General features: G+C 43.7%; 1 protein-coding gene and 1 long non-coding RNA gene across 3 annotated transcripts in view; one reads left to right on the forward strand and one right to left on the reverse strand.

The window, feature by feature from the left end:
• MTMR8 (myotubularin related protein 8) overlaps window positions 1–9,796 on the forward strand; it is a 38,538-nt gene extending 28,742 nt beyond the window's left edge. For both annotated transcript variants that reach the window (XM_083485152.1, XM_083485151.1), the window contains exons 11-15: window positions 2,326–2,375; window positions 3,948–4,148; window positions 5,362–5,490; window positions 6,402–6,528; window positions 7,326–9,796. In XM_083485152.1, coding sequence (XP_083341278.1) covers window positions 2,326–2,375; window positions 3,948–4,148; window positions 5,362–5,490; window positions 6,402–6,528; window positions 7,326–7,631 — 813 coding nt within the window. In that variant the 3' untranslated portion in view covers window positions 7,632–9,796. The remainder of the gene's footprint in view (window positions 1–2,325; window positions 2,376–3,947; window positions 4,149–5,361; window positions 5,491–6,401; window positions 6,529–7,325) is intronic.
• LOC310698370 overlaps window positions 1–18,371 on the reverse strand; it is a 758,866-nt gene that overhangs the window by 366,307 nt on the left and 374,188 nt on the right. The gene's annotated exons all lie outside the window — the stretch shown is intronic.

The raw sequence follows: 18,371 nt of genomic DNA on the forward strand, positions 1-18,371 counted from the left end.
TCCTATGGAAAATTAGCTACCATGGATGGAGAAGAGGGTCCCAGTGCTAACAATGAGACCCTCTTCTCCATTCTTCGTAGCTAGTTCTCATAGCCATTCCTCCACCAGCGGGTATGATTTCTAGCCCCCCCCCCCCCAAATCTTAAGCTTTCTCTGTATTTAGGAGGGAGGAGAACCTTTAGAAATCTTAAATGAAAGAACTTCAGATTGATTTGTGTTAGTGTAATTTGTTTAAATCTGAGCAATATTGGGGAGAGCATTGAGGTGGCTCCTGCCCTGAGGCTTGAGCTTATTGCTGCTGCTGTTCACTATCTTGGTTGTTGGCTTTATGTCCCACTGTTCTTCCAAAGGAGCCCAGGGGTGACAAACATATCCACAATTTAAAAGCAAAAGCTGTTGTCCCCCCAAAATGCTTAACTGCACTCTGCCCTAGAAACCTTACTCCCTTGTCCTCTGTCTAAATCAATGTTTCCCAAACTTGTGTCTCCAGCTGTTTTCGGACTACAGTTCCCATCATCCTTGATCACTGGTCCTGCTAACTAGGGATGATGGGAGTTGTAAGCAAAAAACAGCTGGACTCCCAAGTTTGGGAAAGACTGTTCTGGATAATTTGCATCCAGGAGGGCACCCTTGCCTTATTAAGAATGACTTGCAGCATTTGAAATGGACTGCAGAACACAGTGAGAGCACACTTAAGCCCTGTCCCAGTACTCTCAGGAAAAGGGAGTGGGGTCTTCAGTTACTGAAAAATGTGGGCTGAGGATTACTTTTCCCTCTTCCTGCTTCAGAGCCCCGTTGGGTTAAAAATTGCCCAATTCCTGCTCCAGATAGATCAGTCATTGCTTGCGATTTTTAAAATTTATTTATCTGCATAGTTCTTGATTATTATTTTTTAAAAAACACACCTCTAAGCAGTTTACATAAAATATACAATAATCTGATTTACATCCTATGCCCTTTTAAAAATGTGGTTTTTTTTGGGGGGGTGCTATTGAGTTGTTATTTTTATTATGTATTTTATAGTTTTATATCTTGATTTTATTCTGTGAACCACCCTGAAAGCCCAGGGTATAGGGTGGAATAATAATAATAATAATAATAATAATAATAATAATAATATTTAAATAAATAAATAAAATGCAAACAGAGTTAAAAACCTATTACTGTAAAACAGAAACCCAAAATATAAATAAAACCAGCAGTTAAATATACCGTATTTTTCGCCCTATAGGACGCACTTTTTCCCCTCCAAAAATGAAGGGGAAATCTGGGTGCGTCCTATGGGGCGAATGCAGGCTTTTGCTGAAGCTTGGAGAGCGAGAGGGGTCAGTGCACACCGACCCCTCTCGCCCTCCAGGCTTCAGGAAGACATCCGCAGCCTAGGCAGCCCTGTGGGAGGTCCCGCAGGGCTGTCTAGGCTGCGGATAGCAGCCTGCTTCCCGGAGCGTCGGGCGCCCTGAAAGCAGAGTGCCCGGTGCTTCGGGAACACATCCGCAGCCTAGGCAGCCCTGCGGGAGGTCCCGCAGGGATGTCTAGGCTGCGGATAGCAGCCTGCCACCTGGCGCGAGGGGCACCCTGAAGCAGAGCGCCCCCCGCGCCGGGCAGACATCCGCAGCGTGGGGAGCCTTGCAGGAGTTCCCCGCAGGGCTCCCCACGCTGCGGATAGCAGCCTGCCACCTGGCGCGAGGGGCACCCTGAAGCAGAGTGCCCCCCGTGCCGGGCAGACATCTGCAGCGTGTTGGAGCCCTGCAGGAGTTCCCCGCAGGGCTCCCCACACTGCGGATAGCGCCCCTCGCGCCGGGCAGACATCGGCCAGCCCCACAAGCTCGGGGGACAGCAGGGAGGCGCAGCGCCGCCATCCCGCTGTTCCTCGACCTGGTTCAGTTTCACCGACCTGCTTTGGGGGGGGAAATAAAGGGGGGGGAATTCCTTTATTTCCCCCCCAAAAAAACTAGGTGCGTCCTATGGGACGGAGCGTCCTATGGGACGAAAAATACGGTACATTATAAAATAATATTACATGTCAGCTTTACATACTGTAGTAGGCTTGCCTAAACAGAAAAGGTTTTAGCCGGTGCTATAAACAGTACAGCAAGGACACCTTCTTATGTTAATGGGCAGAGTTGCGGAGTGTAGGTGCTGCCACACTGAAAGATCAAATGGACGGTGTCTAGACACAGTTGGTTTTTCTGATGGACCTGGCAGCCTGGTCTTACACTTGTTTAGCCCAAAGTAAGTCCTGACGTGCTGCCCTGAATGGTGCCACTTATTTTTCTTTGTAAGCCACTTTGTAATTTAATTTCTGTCTCTAATTTATCATTAAAGGTCCTGATAGAAAAGGAATGGATTGCAATGGGCCACAAGTTCTCACACAGGTAAAATCCAAATTGTGTGCTAAGATTAGAATGTCTGGAAAGGGGATCCTTCTTGTATATGCTCTTCTTGGCCAAGTGCTTTCCGTTGATGTTACAATGTGGTTAAGGGGCTGTAGTATGACTAGGGACATCAACATTTATACCCCTACTCAGCACTGAAGCTCATTGGGTGACTTTGAACCACTAGCTTTCAGCCTAACCTACCTCACAGAATTGTTGTGAGGATACAATGCAGAGAGAGAAACTCTGCATAGCACCTGATGAACTCCTTAGAGTGGAACTGGTACAAGGAAAGATAAGGACTTGTGCTAAGAAATTCCACAGATAAGACAAACTTCTCTAAGCGCTCTCCCATCCAGCTTAGCAACTGGAGTTGCTTGGCTGCAAAGGACTACTTTTTTTTTACACTCAGTCCTGCCTTTGAGGTTGTGCAGCTTCTCTAAACCCCTCACCAGTTAGGGATGTAGGAGGCTGCTTTTTTCTAAGTCAGATGGTTGGTTCATCTAGCTCAGTATTATCTACACAGGACAGCACACAGGGCCTTTTTAAGGCCTACCTTGAGACAACAGAGATTGAAAATGAGACCTTTTGCATGCAAGGTAGATGCTCTAAAACTGGGTTGTGGCCCATCCCCAAGCATAACCTTATCAAGCAGGGGTGGTGTGTGTACACACACACACACACACACACACACACACACACACACACAGGAGTCCCCCACTTACTGAGAGGTTTTGTTCCTGGTCACTACACACATCATCAGAACATGCACAAACAAGTTCCAGCCTGTTCTGTCCCCGCCTTGCCCCCTTTTCTTACCAGAAACAATGCGCAAGTCAGTCACACGCATGCTGATCGTGTGCAAGTGGGGAGTTGCCTGTACGCATGCGCATACACACACCACCCCATCATAAAATATCAGGGTAGAGTACAACAATATAGATGAGATAAAATATAAGAACCAATAAAATGCTTTGAAAATGTTTCTATCCACAAAGTTTCCTCACACAATTTAGAACCCTGGAAGATCATTCACTTCTTACCCAGTTCCTCCCTGCCAGCTCTGCGTTAAGCCAAAACTTGTTGCATGAACGTCACCATAGAAAATCCTACTAACATCTTAGTTGTTACAGAATATTCAGTGATATTGCTATAATCATTCAAGGCACCATAATAGTACTTTGATATTGTGCCTTTCCTTCAGGGAGTTCAAACTGGCACACATAATTTTACAGGTTGAACTTCTGTCTAGTCATCAGATAAGCCCAGACCTCCTTACCAATAATCATAAGGTCAGCTGGTCTATCAGAATAATCTCTCCAGAGTGTTTATTCCTGCTACTTCTCCACCAGATAATCCCCTTTCTAGATTCTCTCCGTGAGGTCCTAAAAATGTGTCTTTTCCCTACCCCCAGCTAAAATTACAGTCGAAGTTTTGTGAAGGATAACTGAATTCTCCACACCTCTGACCAGATTCTTTGGTGAAGGATGAGGATCCACTGAAGGTTAAAGATCTATTGTCTTCCTTCAGCAATGCTTTTGATGATACCCTCAAACTTTCCTGTCTCTCCAGGTGTGGCCATCTAGAAGGGGACCCCAAGGAAGTGTCTCCTGTCTTCACCCAGTTCATTGAATGTACCTGGCAGCTCATGCAACAGTTTCCTTGTGCATTTGATTTTAATGAGCGGTGTCTTCTTGAAATTCACGATCACGTCTATTCCTGCCAGTTCGGCAATTTCCTGGGGACCTGTCACAAGGACCGGGAAGATATGAAGTGAGTTGGCATTTCCAGCCGGCAAAATTCAGTATTTTCTCCTTTGTTCCCTGACTATTAAAATGAAGGAATAATTTCCCTAAACCCACCTGAACTCTGGGGAGTACAGTGGTACCTCGGGTTACATACGCTTCAGGTTACAGACTCCGCTAACCCAGAAATAGTGCTTCATGTTAAGAACTTTGCTTCAGGATGAGAACAGAAATTGTGCTCCGGCAGCGCAGCAGCAGTGGGAGGCCACATTAGCTAAAGTGGTGCTTCAGGTTAAGAACAGTTTCAGGTTAAGAACGGACCTCTGGAACGAATTAAGTGCTTAACCCGAGGTACCACTGTAATGCTCTAAAAACATTAGTTGAGGCCCCTGCAAATGTGTATGTGTTTCTTAAATGCATTGTCCCGTTGAGTCAGAAAGTATTTTAGAGATGGCATTAAAGGGGGTTAAACAAATCTATAAGAGAGAAGTTGATGGCTGTATGGAACCTCCATGTTCAGAGGCAGTTGCTGGGCAGTTGGTAATAGCAGGAAAAGTGCTATTGCCCTTATGTCCTGCTTGTGAGCTTCACTGAGGAATCTGTTTGGCCACTGTGGTGAGCATTATGCTGGACTAGATGGACCTTTGGTTTCATCCAGCAGGGTATTTGCATAATGTTCTCCCGCACAGAAGCAGCCTGAGGTGTATTCTTGGAATTCCATGTGAACCTTCAGGATTTGCAGGAAGCTCAAGAAGATAAGAGGGCAGCTGACACTAGACCCCAATGGTGTGTCTTGCCTCCTATGAACTGCTATCCCAAACCTGTAAAGGGGGACTGTATATGGATAGAGTTACAGATGACAAAGAATTTGGGCGTGCCATTGAATGTGGTACCCCTGTAATATCCTTCTGTAATATGCCAAGAAACTAACCTGTGTCCTGATCTTACCACACCGCTCATTTCACCTCCCTCGTTCTACTGCAGATGGGAAAGTGTACAATGTAATGGTGACAGGAAGATTGAAAGGGATGTTTCATGGTAGGGACGCAGGAACTTGACACAGGGCTGCCATTTTTGGTGGCAGCAGCATGTTTTATGTCACTTTTAGTTCTTTCCTATGATTGGCTGAATTGCAGCAGTTCTCTCCCTCTATAGCACCCTTCTGCTTCACTAGATCCTTTTGTTTATATCTCCTATCATCAAAAACTGGCTACTGTAATCACTCACTTTTTATTTCCTAGAATCCTTGAGAAGACTCATTCCCTGTGGCCTTTCCTTCTCCAGAAGAAGCAGGAGTTCAGAAACCCTCTCTATAAGGGATTTGCAGCTTACAAGGAACTCCGGCCGAACACACTGCCATTTAGTTTCCAGTAAGTTGCTTATTGGCTGCTAACATGAGTTTGACTAAACTGCAGGAAGCAGTGGAAGACAGGAGTGCCTGGTGTGCTCTGGTCCATGGGGTCACAAAGAGTCGGACACGACTAAACAACAAAAGTTGCTTATTGGCGGAAAGTAATTAGGGAAACAAGGAACCTTGCTGCTGCCTTGACTCTTGAGTTGTCCCGTTGCTGATTCTGCTTTAATTTTGTAACTGCATAATGAAAATGAAGAGACTAAGGCTGCCTCCCCCAGTCCTGGTGCTCTTCAGAGGTTTTGGGCTACAACTCCTATCAACCCCAGGCATCACAGCCAATAGTCAGGAATGATGGGGGTTATAGTCCAACAACATCCGGAAGGAACCAGGATGGGGAAGGCTGCTGTAAGGAAAAATTAAAATTTTATTACTTTTTTCTTGACCTCAAAACAAGGAAAACGCATGTTTGAAATCCTTCACTAGAAGCAATTCCAGTAGAAATAACTGATTGTGTATACTGTTGTACACAGTGTTGTCTATCAAAAGGCATGGACACAATTCCCTTGTGGCCAGAACTGTGAAAAAAGTTGTTGCCTGGGATTGTGCTGCTTCACTGGGTGAAGAAGCCCCTTCCCAGAGAGAAATATTTGCCAATGTCTAATGCTTTGTTATTGTGAGATGCTTTGAGTTCAGTGTTATTGGAAGAGCTGCATACAAATATTAAATCAATCAAATGTTGAAAACTCTTTTGAATTCTGAAGTGTACCTCTTCCTATCAGGTTTATTTAACATGAGGAGGATGGGGGTTATTACATCTTATAAAAACTTCAGATCGCTTTCTGTAATAAGGAAACACACTTACATTGTCGTCATCATCATCCCCTTCGCAGATCTTAGTTTCTATTTTTCTCTCTCCCTTTCCTTGAGGTTCTGGTGTGGCATGTATAACCGCTTTGACAAAGGAATGCACCCAAAACAGTGTGTATTGGATCATCTCCTTGGCTGCATCAGCCAGAAAGTGGAGCTGGAGGGTGTTGCTACTGACTTGGAAAATGTAAGTAGTGCACAGCAATGAAATACGTGTTCAGAAAAAGAAAACCTAATCTTGCAATGCAGGCCTTCACAAGACAACCGAGATTGGGAAAAAGGAGGCACTTTTCACTGGAAGGTAGGTGTGGAATTATCCCAAACTGTGCCTTAGTATATCCATGCCTTTGCAGTCCTAGGCAGCCGGCAAAGCCACAGTACTTGTGAAGCTTACTGTGGGCTGTGTTTTGGTTTGGTGGTTTACCTGCTGTGTGGGAGTCTTCCAAGTGCTCTGTAATTCTATCTTTAATACAGTGGTGCCCCGCAAGACGAATGCCTCGCAAGACGGAAAACTCGCTAGACGAAAGAGTTTTCCGTTTTGGAGGTGCTTCACAAAATGAATCTCCTATGGGCTTGCTTCACAAGACGAAAATGTCTTGGGAGTTCCTGCGGGGTTTCCCCCCCCTTTTTCTAAGCCGCTAAGCCGCTTATCAGCTGATCCGATAAGCAGATAAGCTGCTAATAGCGCTAATCCGCTAATCCGTCAATGGGCTTGCTTCGCAAGACGAAGAGAATCACAGAAGGATTCTTTTCGTCTTGCGAGGCACCACAGTAATGCTGTCTGCCAATTTTACTGTGACCAGTTAGGGTTAGTCCAAGATGTTACCCAATAGATACATAATATCAGCTAGGTGTTGAAGTGCTTTCCTTCCTCCATTCCGACCTGCTTCAACAGAAGATCTGATATTTGTAAAGCAATGATGCTCCGTATGCTGGTCTCAAAAATGCTTTTATTTTCATAGTTCATTCTTTCTTCTGATATAGAAGTTGCCTCCCTTAGAGGGACCGCTGCCAGATGAGGTTTCCATCTTATCCAAAATGGTTACTGCATCTACTGTCTGTTCCAAGTCCCCAATGCTCAACACACCCCAGGACTATGAGGATGAGCCTCCTGCCCTGTTGGCTAATGGCATCCTGGCAAGGGAGGAGGGAGATGAACCTGATCAGCAGCTGAAGAGTCAAGAGGGTCTTGTTAATCCCCGCGACATTCCAGGTGGCGACAGCAGCAGCAGCAGCAGCAGCATCCGTGGGACCATCCAGCCTGAGGCTCGAGCAAGAAATCTACATTGAACTGATCTTTGCATCTGCCCTGAGCCTAGAAAATTGGCAATAAAGCATGCAAGACCTGTGGCCCGGTGCTGGGAGAGCCACCTCACTCACGTATGGCTAAGTGTTGTGTTATGTATTTTGGAAGCAAGGGAGGAGGCTGGTGTTCAAAGGCTTTCAAGAGCAACCCATGGGTTTGCATGGGGCTGGCTTTTGGGCTGCCACAAATAGTTTCTGGGCATATCTTCCAGAACAGCCACACACGTTCCTTTTTCTGGTGCAAGTACACATGGCTTCTGAGGCAGGTAGCCCTTTCCAAGATGAGGAAGTTTTTTAAAGCCACAAGGTTTCAGATACATGGATTCAAAAGCATTGTGAGCTACTAGCGAATGGAATAAAATGCCAGTCCATATTAGAGAGGCTTTCCTTGGCTGGCTTCTGACACCTTGCATGGGAATTCTATTCAGTGGCAACATTGGGTTAATATTTGCTGGCCCCTGCACATATTTTTGTAAGCAGTTGTGCCTTTTTTGTTCTTTGTTCTTTTTTTAACTAGAGATTACGGTCGTGTCCAACCATTAGCAATGTGATGTTTTATTACTGTGATATGTGGCTGTAATGTGCAAGTATGTGATCTTTTTTATTGATACCTTTTTTAAAACACAAAACAACCTGTTTTGAACCTGTCTTGCTGATAGTTTATATCTTTATCAATGTTAATGAGCTTGAATAATATTGTGGCATGTAGATGAAGTGGCGATAGACTATGGTCAAAGGTCTTAAAGCATCTAAAGTCTTGGCTGCTCAGTGACATGCCATTTAGCTTCCACTCATTCCTGGAGGTCTAGTCCAAGCACTGTCTGGGTTACTGTTCACCTTTGCTGGTATAGGAGTGGGTGCACAGACTCTCCACTCCACCCCACCTACAGTGTTACATGTGCACAGAAACCCAGTTACATAAGACAACACATTCTCAATCTTCCTGGCTTTCAGGATAATGAATCACATGAATTCATTGACCTTGTGGAACACCTGGTTCATGCATGGAAGGAGGGCAGCACACCTATTATTCTACCATGGGAAGCCTCTTGTCAGCTTCCTAAATATCTGAGCTGGACCAAAGTGTGATTACTGTGACATATTTGAGACAAAATGGGACCGAGGTTTCCCATTTCATCTCTTGGGAACTGCCTTGTGTGATTTGCTATTGACCTCCCAGAGTGAAGAATTTGGAAATAAAATGTATGAGTTTGTAGTGCTTCCAGCTCCACCATTATTGAAATAGATGCACAAGATTTGTGTTGTTTTATGCTTGTTAGTGGCACACTCCTTATCTGAGTGAGTGAACTGCCACCATGCTATAGATCAGGGGTGGGGTACCTTGGCTTTCCAGATGTTTGATCCCAATGCCCATCATCCCTGGCCATTCTCTGTGTTGGTTGGAACAGATGAGAGGCAGCTGTATTCCAGCAACAATTGGAGTGTCACAGGTTCCCTATCTTTCTTTTAATACATTCCTTATTGGGTAAAATAGTGATACGTAGGCTTGGAGATTCCTGCTGACTTAACAAGAGGAAGAACAGTTTGCACTTGCAAAATCCTAATTTTTCCACAAAGCACTAACATACAGTGTAGCATCCTACATTTGTTTTTTACTCCCCACCCCCCACCCCACTGTTGTGTATTTGCAGTCTTGGCAACAGGAGTGGATCAAAGTGAAGCACTGCTCCTTGGAATCTTCTGCACTTATCCAGGGAAATGAGATTCCAGGCACTAAAACACTGTATCCTATTATGATAGGAAAAAAGTCTCTTCATAAGTTAGTCACAGTTCCTGACTTGCCATTAGCAGCTGATTTCAGGACTGTGTTTTAGGGAATACATTTTGAAATATTGTACAGTTTATGACCAGCCTGGCATTTTCTCCGCATGTAATATTGCCAGAATGGTATATGCTTTGCCAGGACACTGAGCTCTGGTATTCTAATAAAGGTGCTTCTTAAGAATCTCTGCCTGGTTAGACGAGAACATTTCGCCTCACTTCCTCTTAGCCTTGCTGCTCAGAAATCCATTAACAATATGCTGCTAGAGAAGATGCAAGCTTATGCTAATGCATATTTATCTTGCTTGTTTGCTTTTTGACCTGCTGGTCTTTTTTAAAAAAAAACACACAAAAAACCTTCATTTTCAGAATATAGAAAAGGGAAGAAAAGTCAGGACTTGAAACCCTAATTAAGCACCGGGTCCTGATGAAGAGAGTTGAAACAGTACACATACATAACAATTATTAGCAAGCAAATGTGTGATCAAATATATTGATGCTAATCCATGGGCACTAAAAGTCACACAAGTTGTAGTTTCTTTCCTGTAAAGCAGGTGTGCAAAAACCTTCTCAGCCCAAAGGCAACATTCCTTCCCGGAGAACCTTCCAGAAGCCACATATTGGTGGTAAATGAAGCCAGAGCCTAAAGAGGGCAGATGTAAGGATGTGACTCTCAGCAGGCCACATTCCAGGAGCACAAAAGTTGGATGTTACTACAGCTACCCATGTAGGCAAGCAAGAGTCATAGTTGTCATTCAAGCACAGATTCCAGCCATGCAAAAACACTCAAGCATGTACCAGAGCGTTAGTGAATAGCATGGCTTGAGTGGGGGGTGGCCTCATGTTGTGGGGCAGCATAGTGAGAGTCCCAAGCAGAGGAAAAGGCCTGGAGGGCCACATCTGGCCTCTTGGGCCCGAGGTTCCCCACCCCTGCTGTATAGATAAATTAAGTCCTTTGTTACACTGTTTTTAAAAGGAAAGCAACTTTTTAAAATATGAATTATGTAGGAGTAAGACATTCCAGTCAAAGGTGAGAAAATGTTAAACTATGCATTCAAATGTACCTCTGTAATAAGCACCTATTATCTTCTAATACTACTATATAGCATTTGCTAAGTGATTCCGTTTAAATTTCAGTATTAATGTTGTTCATTGCGTTCCAAAATGAACTTGCCTTTTCCTGGGGTAAAAGCACCTGTTATCTGACCAGTGTGATTTGAATGGAAAACAGCATTAGACTCATAGAATTGTAGAGGTGGAAGGGACCATGGGGGTCATCTAGTCCAACCTCCTGCAATGCAGGAATCTTTTGCCCAACGTGGGGCTCGAATGCACAACTCTGAGATCTCATGCTCTACCGACTGAGCTATCTCCTAGTAACTAAATTCAGTCTTCTGAAAGAATGGTAGTTGCAAGCTTTGAAGCTGTGATTCATGTCTCTGGAGAAAGTTCTGAAAGCACTTGAATCTTTGCCTGATTGCTGAGATTTTGGATTCTTGCCATTAAGACTCAGTCATAAATTTCATTATCTCAGTCTTTTATCACTACTGAAACATCTTCATTCTGTGCTAGCCTGAAGTGATCACATTTTCTTCCATTTCTTCAAGAAGATCACCAGTTGCTATCTTTTTCTTTGGGCGACACCTCTTAAAATATATTTTTCCTTCCTTGTATATCTAGTTCCTTCATTTTGTTAAACACAATCCCATCCAATCTAATAAACTTTTCCAGCCTTGTAGTTTTGATCTCTAAGCCTTTCTAGCCTTTCATCTACGTAGTATTAAAGTTCCTTTCCTCATGTAGATTGATAGAAAACTCTAATGTTAGTTCTTGGTAAACAAGAGGATAAGTTTTCAAATAGGGATGCTTACAAAATTCTCCCCATCTGAATTTCTTATAAATTACTCCATATTACCTTAAACTTGCTGAAGTGGCACTAATGTATCATTAGTCCAAAAAATTTCAGTTCCTAGGTGTTTTGTTTGGTCTCATGTGAAACTCATCACAGTTTTCAGTCTGCTCCCCCCCCCCCCCCAAATTACAGATACATTCACCAGAGCCTAGTACATATACTGATTAAGCTGTGGGAATCCTGATACGTAGATCAGGGACGATCAATCTGTGGCTCTTGGACTAATTTCTTGCATGTGTTGAGGAAGAGGTAAACAGAGGAAGCTTCCTTATACCAAGTCAGATCCTTGACCCTTATACCAGGTTAGGCCCCATCTAGCTCAGCATTGCCCACACTGACTGGCAGCAGCTGCCCAGGATTTTAGACAGAGTCTCTTTTCAGCCCTTCCTGGAGATGAACTTGAGACCTTATTCATGCAAAGCAGATGCTCTACCACTGAGCTGCAGCCTCTTTTGGAGTGGGGTGGAATGACAGGGGGGACCTGTTCACTTTGAGTTCTGGCCCGACTCACCACCATCTGGAAGCAAATACAGTCCTCAAGAGAAAAAGCTTTCCCCATCGCTATGGTAGGTTGAGATCCATTTTTCCTGACTGTGATTTAATCAATCTGGATTCCATTGGTGTGTGCATTTGTCACATGGAAGTAGGAGAAATATGTGAATTAAGAACTGCAGTGCCTGCTACAAATTCACAGGTTTTATAGTCCTTGCCCAATCTAGAAAGTCATGCATGACCCAGTAAATCCATGGAATGAAATTGGGGTGCGGGGAGGGAACTAGCCATCCCTAACTTTTAAGATATTTAACTTGTGCCATGAAATGTAACATTTGGGGTGGAGGAAGGAAGTCAGGGAAGGAAAGATCCATAGCAAATTAGAACGGAAATAATTATTATAAGAGGTATTTCATGTTTGTACACAAGTAAGCTTATATTTTGTCAAACTCAGTTACAAAATGTTTTGTAAGAACTGAAATGTTCCCTTTATGCTGGAAACAGATTCTGTAGCATCTACCTCTCATTATATTCAGAGATCAATTTGCTCTCTCCCTTTTCCTTCATACTTCGTCAGAGGAGATAGCCAAACATTCCTTGCTAATGTGAAGTAGTCTGTTAATAAACTGATTTTATTTCATTGTTTTCTCTCTATAGATATTATTAAAACAAAATATGATACCTAATCGTTCAAAGCGGTTTAAGCAAAAAGGGATTGTGGTAAAATGGCAAATGCAGTCCAGTGTAAGCAAGGGTCAGGTTATGTACACTGAGGCAAAATAATAATAATTAATTTCACATATACAGTGGTACCTCGCAAGACGAATGCCTCGGAAGACAAAAAACTCGCAAGACGAAAGAGTTTTTCATTTTTTGAGTTGCTTCGCAAGACAAATTTCCCTATGGGCTTGCTTCGCAAGACGAAAACGTCTTGCAAGTTTGTTTCCTTTTTCTTAAAACCGCTTGAAGAGGTGCAGTTGCGACTTGACCGTGCTTCGCAAGATGAAAAATTCGCAAGATGAAAAAACTCACAGAACAAATTAATTTCGTCTTGCGAGGCACCACTGTATATGCTCTTGGGGGATGAACTGCTGGTGAGTGACCAGGAATGAGACCTTGGGGTTGTAGTGGGTATTTTAATGAAAATGTTGACCCAGTGTGTGGCAGCTGTGAAAAAAGTGGATGCCATGGTAAAATAAAACTGCCAATATCATATTTCAAATAATGCAAATCTATGATGCAGCCACTCTTGGAATACTTCCTTCAAAAAGGATATTTTTCATGGAAGAGGTTATGAAAAGGGCATCTAAAATGATCAAGGGGGTGGAGCAGCTCTCCTATGAGGAAAGGTTACAGCATTTAGTTTGGAGAAAAAGCAAGTAAGATTTTGTGGCATGGAGAAAGTAGAGAGAAGTTTTTTGTCCCCCATAATACTAGCACTCGGGGACATCCAATGCTGGAAGAATCAGGACAGAACGTATTTCTCCACCCAGCAAATAGTTGAAATGTGGAAATTGTCCCCACAAGAGGTAGTGATGAACAGTAACTTGGATGGCTATAAAAGAGGATTGGACAAATTCATGGAGGATAAAGTTATCAATGTCTGTTAGCCAAGATGGTTATGTTCTATCTTCACTTGATGCTGGGAGGCTTCTCTTGTGCTCGGATCCTACTTGTGGGTTTTCTTTAGGCATTGTTGGCCGCTTGAAAAACAGAATGCAGAACTGGATGTGCTTTGTGGTGATCCAGCAGGCTCTTCTTATATTGAACTTGTCGTACAGTGAAGTCAGAACGCAGAGTCAAAATTCACAGTAAAAAAGAAAAACTTGTACTGAGGTAAACAGACTTCTTTACAAACACTGTACAAACAATAATGGAAGAGAGCAAAGTAAAAAGAAGTAAAGTGCACACCGAGCCCATGTATTTATCCTTCCTGGCTCCATGTGACTTCCTGTAATTGAAACAACATAAGGAAATGAGTTAGAGTGAGTCAGCTAGAAGAATGAATCTGCACTTTTCAGCCTTTTCCAACACTTTACTGCTTCTGCTCTCAAAGACCGTTGTCACGTGACAGAACTTTCCATCTTATGCCTTGCTCATATTTCTGTCCAAGAGATGTGCATATCTGAAAGACTATCTTTGCATGTGGACAGATGTACATATTCTGGAGGTAGGCTGTATCTCTTCACGTATATGTCTGTACCAGAGGTGGACTGGTTCAGTTAAGAGATGCAAGTAATTCTTATGCAGGCAAGCTCTGAGATGAGTTGAGACGAAAGAAAAATAGGCTTCTTTTATTTTGAGCAGTACACTTTCTACTTAAAGTTTGTATGTAAGATCTGTATGCTAAAGGTCTACACACACCTGAATGTACCAGGTCACTTGCACTGACGTGTAGTGCATTAGCAGGCAATTTCACCAGACTGCATAATGTAGCTCTTCTCTCCAGCAGTTGGATCATTTTTGACTTCTCTAATTATGAACAACATTTTCCATGTCAAGAACAGAAATACAGAAGACTGTTGAAAACGCTGTAGCACGTCCTTGGGCCTCCTATATCAGATATAATTGGCTTCCCACTGTGGCACCAAGCAGAGTCTAGATTTCTTAAAGCTCTTACCTGCTGCTAAAAATAGTGTTTAGGGATGAATGGGAAATGGGAAGTCTGAAAATGTCTGCCCAAGTCTATCCATGAATAGGTTTCATGAGCCTCCTTTTCTCAATGGATATGTGGAGCGATTTACCTGATCACGCCCACTGGTCTTCCCTAAGGGTCTGTCTTTTCTGATCCCCCTTGCATCACTGTTACCTCTGGTCTTTATTTGACTCCCTTGTGTTTCCTTCTGCTCAGTATGCCATCGCAATTAGGAAAAAATGCCAAAGGGGGGAACCAGTGCCAGGTGTTTACATTACACCTGTCATGGACATTATAAAGAGAAGGCAAGGCCTCTCCTGGTTCCCACTCAAAACACAATGGCAGCTGCTCTTCCTTGAAAGGGTGGAATAGATCTTTAGTGAAACAGAAGTAACAGTACAGACCCAGTGACCAGCATAGAATTATAGTAGGATCAGAGCTGTGAGAAAGTGACAGTAATTGGCAGGATTCGTTGGGCTAGAAGCAGGCATTCCAAGTTCAAAGAGTCCAAGATCAGGGCAAGAGGTTCAGAAATGCACTGAAGCCAGAGTTCTCACAACCAACTGCCAAGCTTTTAAAGGTGGGGTTTGCTTATTCATGAGATCCCTATACCTTGTGTGAATGTTGAACTTGCAGACATGCACTGCATTGGTGATGGTGGGGTGTCTTCCCCCCTGCAGAGCTGCCATGAGGTCCTGAATGACAAGGCTGTGCCCTTCATTTCTGTATCCTTCACACACACACACACCCCGAGTAGTTGGCTGATGCCCTCCCCAGACTGCACTGATACTGACTTCTCTGTTGGAGGAATTCCCACCACCCCACCCGGGGCTGTCGGACCCTGGGGAAGGGGTGAACCTGCCTCCTCCAGTCTCTCTTCCATTGACACAGCTCCCACTATCCCTTTCTCCTCATCACCTTCCTTGTTCTCCACAACTTTCCAACCCTAAATCTGACAGAGTCTCAGGACTCACAATATAGCTGCTGCTGCCCCAGTCTTTTATGAAAACACAAGATGGGCACTGGCTAATACTGTCGAAGCAAAGTGAGTTCCTGTTGGCTGCTTGCTTGCTTCCTTGCTTATGATCAGTATGTGGAGTTGGGCAACATGATGCCACATAGACACCTATAACCTTGTAGAGTGCTACCAGCAACTGGGTGGGGAGCTGTTACTTGTAATGGTGAGTGATTATGCCATGAATAGGTAAAGATAAGAAGATCCTGGTAGAGCAAGCCAGTGACCCACCTAGCCCAGCATCTTCTCACAGTGGTCAGCCAGATGCTTATGGGAAGCCCCAAAGCAGCAACCAAACGCAATAGCACCCTAGCCACTTGTGATTCCCAGCAACTGCCATTCAGAGACGTACTGCCTCCCAACAAATGAGGTAAACATGTGGTCCTCCACATGTTTGTTTTTAGACTCCCAACTCCCATCAGCTTCAGCCAGCATAGCCAGCGGCCAGGGATGATGGGAGGTGGTAGACCAGCAACACCTGGAGGCTCACAAGTCCCCTATCCCTTGGTTCAGCCAAGTTTACCATGCCATCACTACCACATGGAAGAAAGGGTAGCATGGACAGAGTAAGTCTGGGTTCATCGCTGTCAAACACTGCCCCCCCTACACACCTGCAGGTAGTTGTGTGTAAAATAGCTGTGTGATGTGATGACTTCCAGTCCATACAGTGTCCCCTGTTACCAGGTTAAACCATAAACTATGACTATGAAAAGGAAAGTAGAATTTGCACAGCAAGGGTGAGAGGCCCCATTCTCCAGTTCTTGCTGAGCATTTGCATTAGTGATGCAATGAGACACAGCACACATTGCTTGGGCTCTTGTCTGGTTGTCATTGCGTGTTATATTAAATTTGATTTGAACATAGCTGTTGGACACGAGCAATCGTGGAACAGACTTCTGATTTTACATCCCTCCTCCTGCTTTATTCAGCCTTCATGGTTTCATGGCAAAAGTCATTCTTACATAATGGCACTTCTCTCTTTTCCTTCCAATAACACCTTGTACCTTGAATACTTCAAGAGCACATTTTACCTACACAGAGCCTTCAACTCCCACAGAACCCCAGTGCATTGCAGAGGATAATAGGACATGACACAGAACACACCTGCTTCTTCTCTGTGGATCAGCAGGAGGCTGAAATGCTTCTGAAAGACCCACAGGACTCCATACCATCCAACATTTCTCCAATGAAAATAGGGACATCCTAAGGAAAAGTACTTTCCAGGATAAAATCAGAAATGGACGGCTTTTCTAAATCAGGGACATTCCTGGAAAATAGGGACACTTGGAGAGTCTGCAACAGATGGGAGTTGTAGTCCAGCAACACCTGCAGGCAACACATGTTCTCACCCTGTTCTAGCTGAGGAACACGCCCCCCCCCAATGTATTTGGCCCATTGCCAGAAGAGGGTAGGAACATCTTTACTACTTACCACAAACATTAATCCGACTGTGCGTGCATATTTGTATGTATATATGTGTGTTTGTGGAGCAATGTAATTATTGGGTTGTGCAGTGTGTCTGTTTCTGTTTTTTAAAGTGAGCATACAGAGATTGCTTCCGAAACTGCCGAAACTTTTGTAGTAAATTTAAATTACATCCAATATTCAAGCTGAAATGGTTTTTTCCAGTTTCTGTAAGCATACTGGCCATATTTTGTCTTAAAATATTGCTGTCTTGAACTATGTGATTAATGCCTCACTGTATGTCAGTTTGAATACATTTCCGTGGTCCAGTTTCACTTGATATACTGCTTAAAAAACAAACAAGAAAAATATGTTACTGCCCCTTAGAGTGGTGCATTGCATTATTTAAAATGTGGTTACAAGTCTCATGGAGGGTTTAATTTGTACGTATTGCTTTTTTATTTCGTATGAAAATGAATAAATTCCTTGCATTTTTTTAAAAAGATAAAGCTTTTGTATATTTCTTGAATATTGATTAAGAGAGCTGTGGTAAGAATCACAAAATACCACTTCTTTCTGTCCAGAGAGGTTTCTGTTGAATGAAAGAATTGTGTTTCTTGGAAAACACCTTTGGCGCCAACCGTGGGGTTTGAAGATACTGGTGCCGTCTCAGAACCATTCCTGGAATTAAAACAAGCAGCCCATCCCCTGCAGGCTTACAATCCAAAACACACACACACCCCACACCAGTGAATAGGGGTACAAAGGAAAGTGGGAAGATCAAAATCGGACACCAATTTGCAAACGGGGGTTTGTTTTTTTTAATGACCAGCTTGCATAGTTCAGGGGCAGGAGGTGTCTGGCGAGGCTTGTCTTTTGGCAAAGCTAATGCAATGAGCTCTGCTTTCTAACTCTCCCACCAAAAGAATCCAACGGAACTGCTGTTCCCATGGGACAACTGAGGGGGAGGAGGTATCTAATGCAGCTGCCTTTCAAGTTACTCAAAATCTTATCGCATGGATGGTATTTGTTGCTAGCTGAATACTTATAACACAGGAAGGTAGTTTCAGCTGCACGATAGCATCTGTTGCTTAGACTCTGTGTGTCCTTCCCAGTAAACAGCAAGTCCGGTGCATAATTAAAAATTGAAGCCTGGTGGGAAAGGGACAGTACCATGCTAAGATTGATGTTCCTGTTTCAAGGTCAGCCTTCCTGATGAAGGGTAGCATCCTTTCCAATTTTTTCTCTCTCTCTCTGTCTCACACACATACACACACTACTGAAACCTCACCATTGGCTGCCTTCCTTCAAAGACTTCTTTGGTGGAGCATACTACTATTCCCTTCCATCATTTCAACCCAAAATTTGGTGCACAAAAGCACCATCTGTGCCTTTCCCACATTTTGGAAAAGGTATAAAAAGGTTGGGGAGCTTGGGACCCTTCAGAAGCTCTTGGACTCCAGCTCACATCAGTACATGGCTAAT

The sequence above is a fragment of the Podarcis liolepis genome (genome assembly GCF_965112155.1).
Source record: "Podarcis liolepis genome assembly, chromosome: Z".
NCBI classification, from domain to species: domain Eukaryota; kingdom Metazoa; phylum Chordata; class Lepidosauria; order Squamata; family Lacertidae; genus Podarcis; species Podarcis liolepis.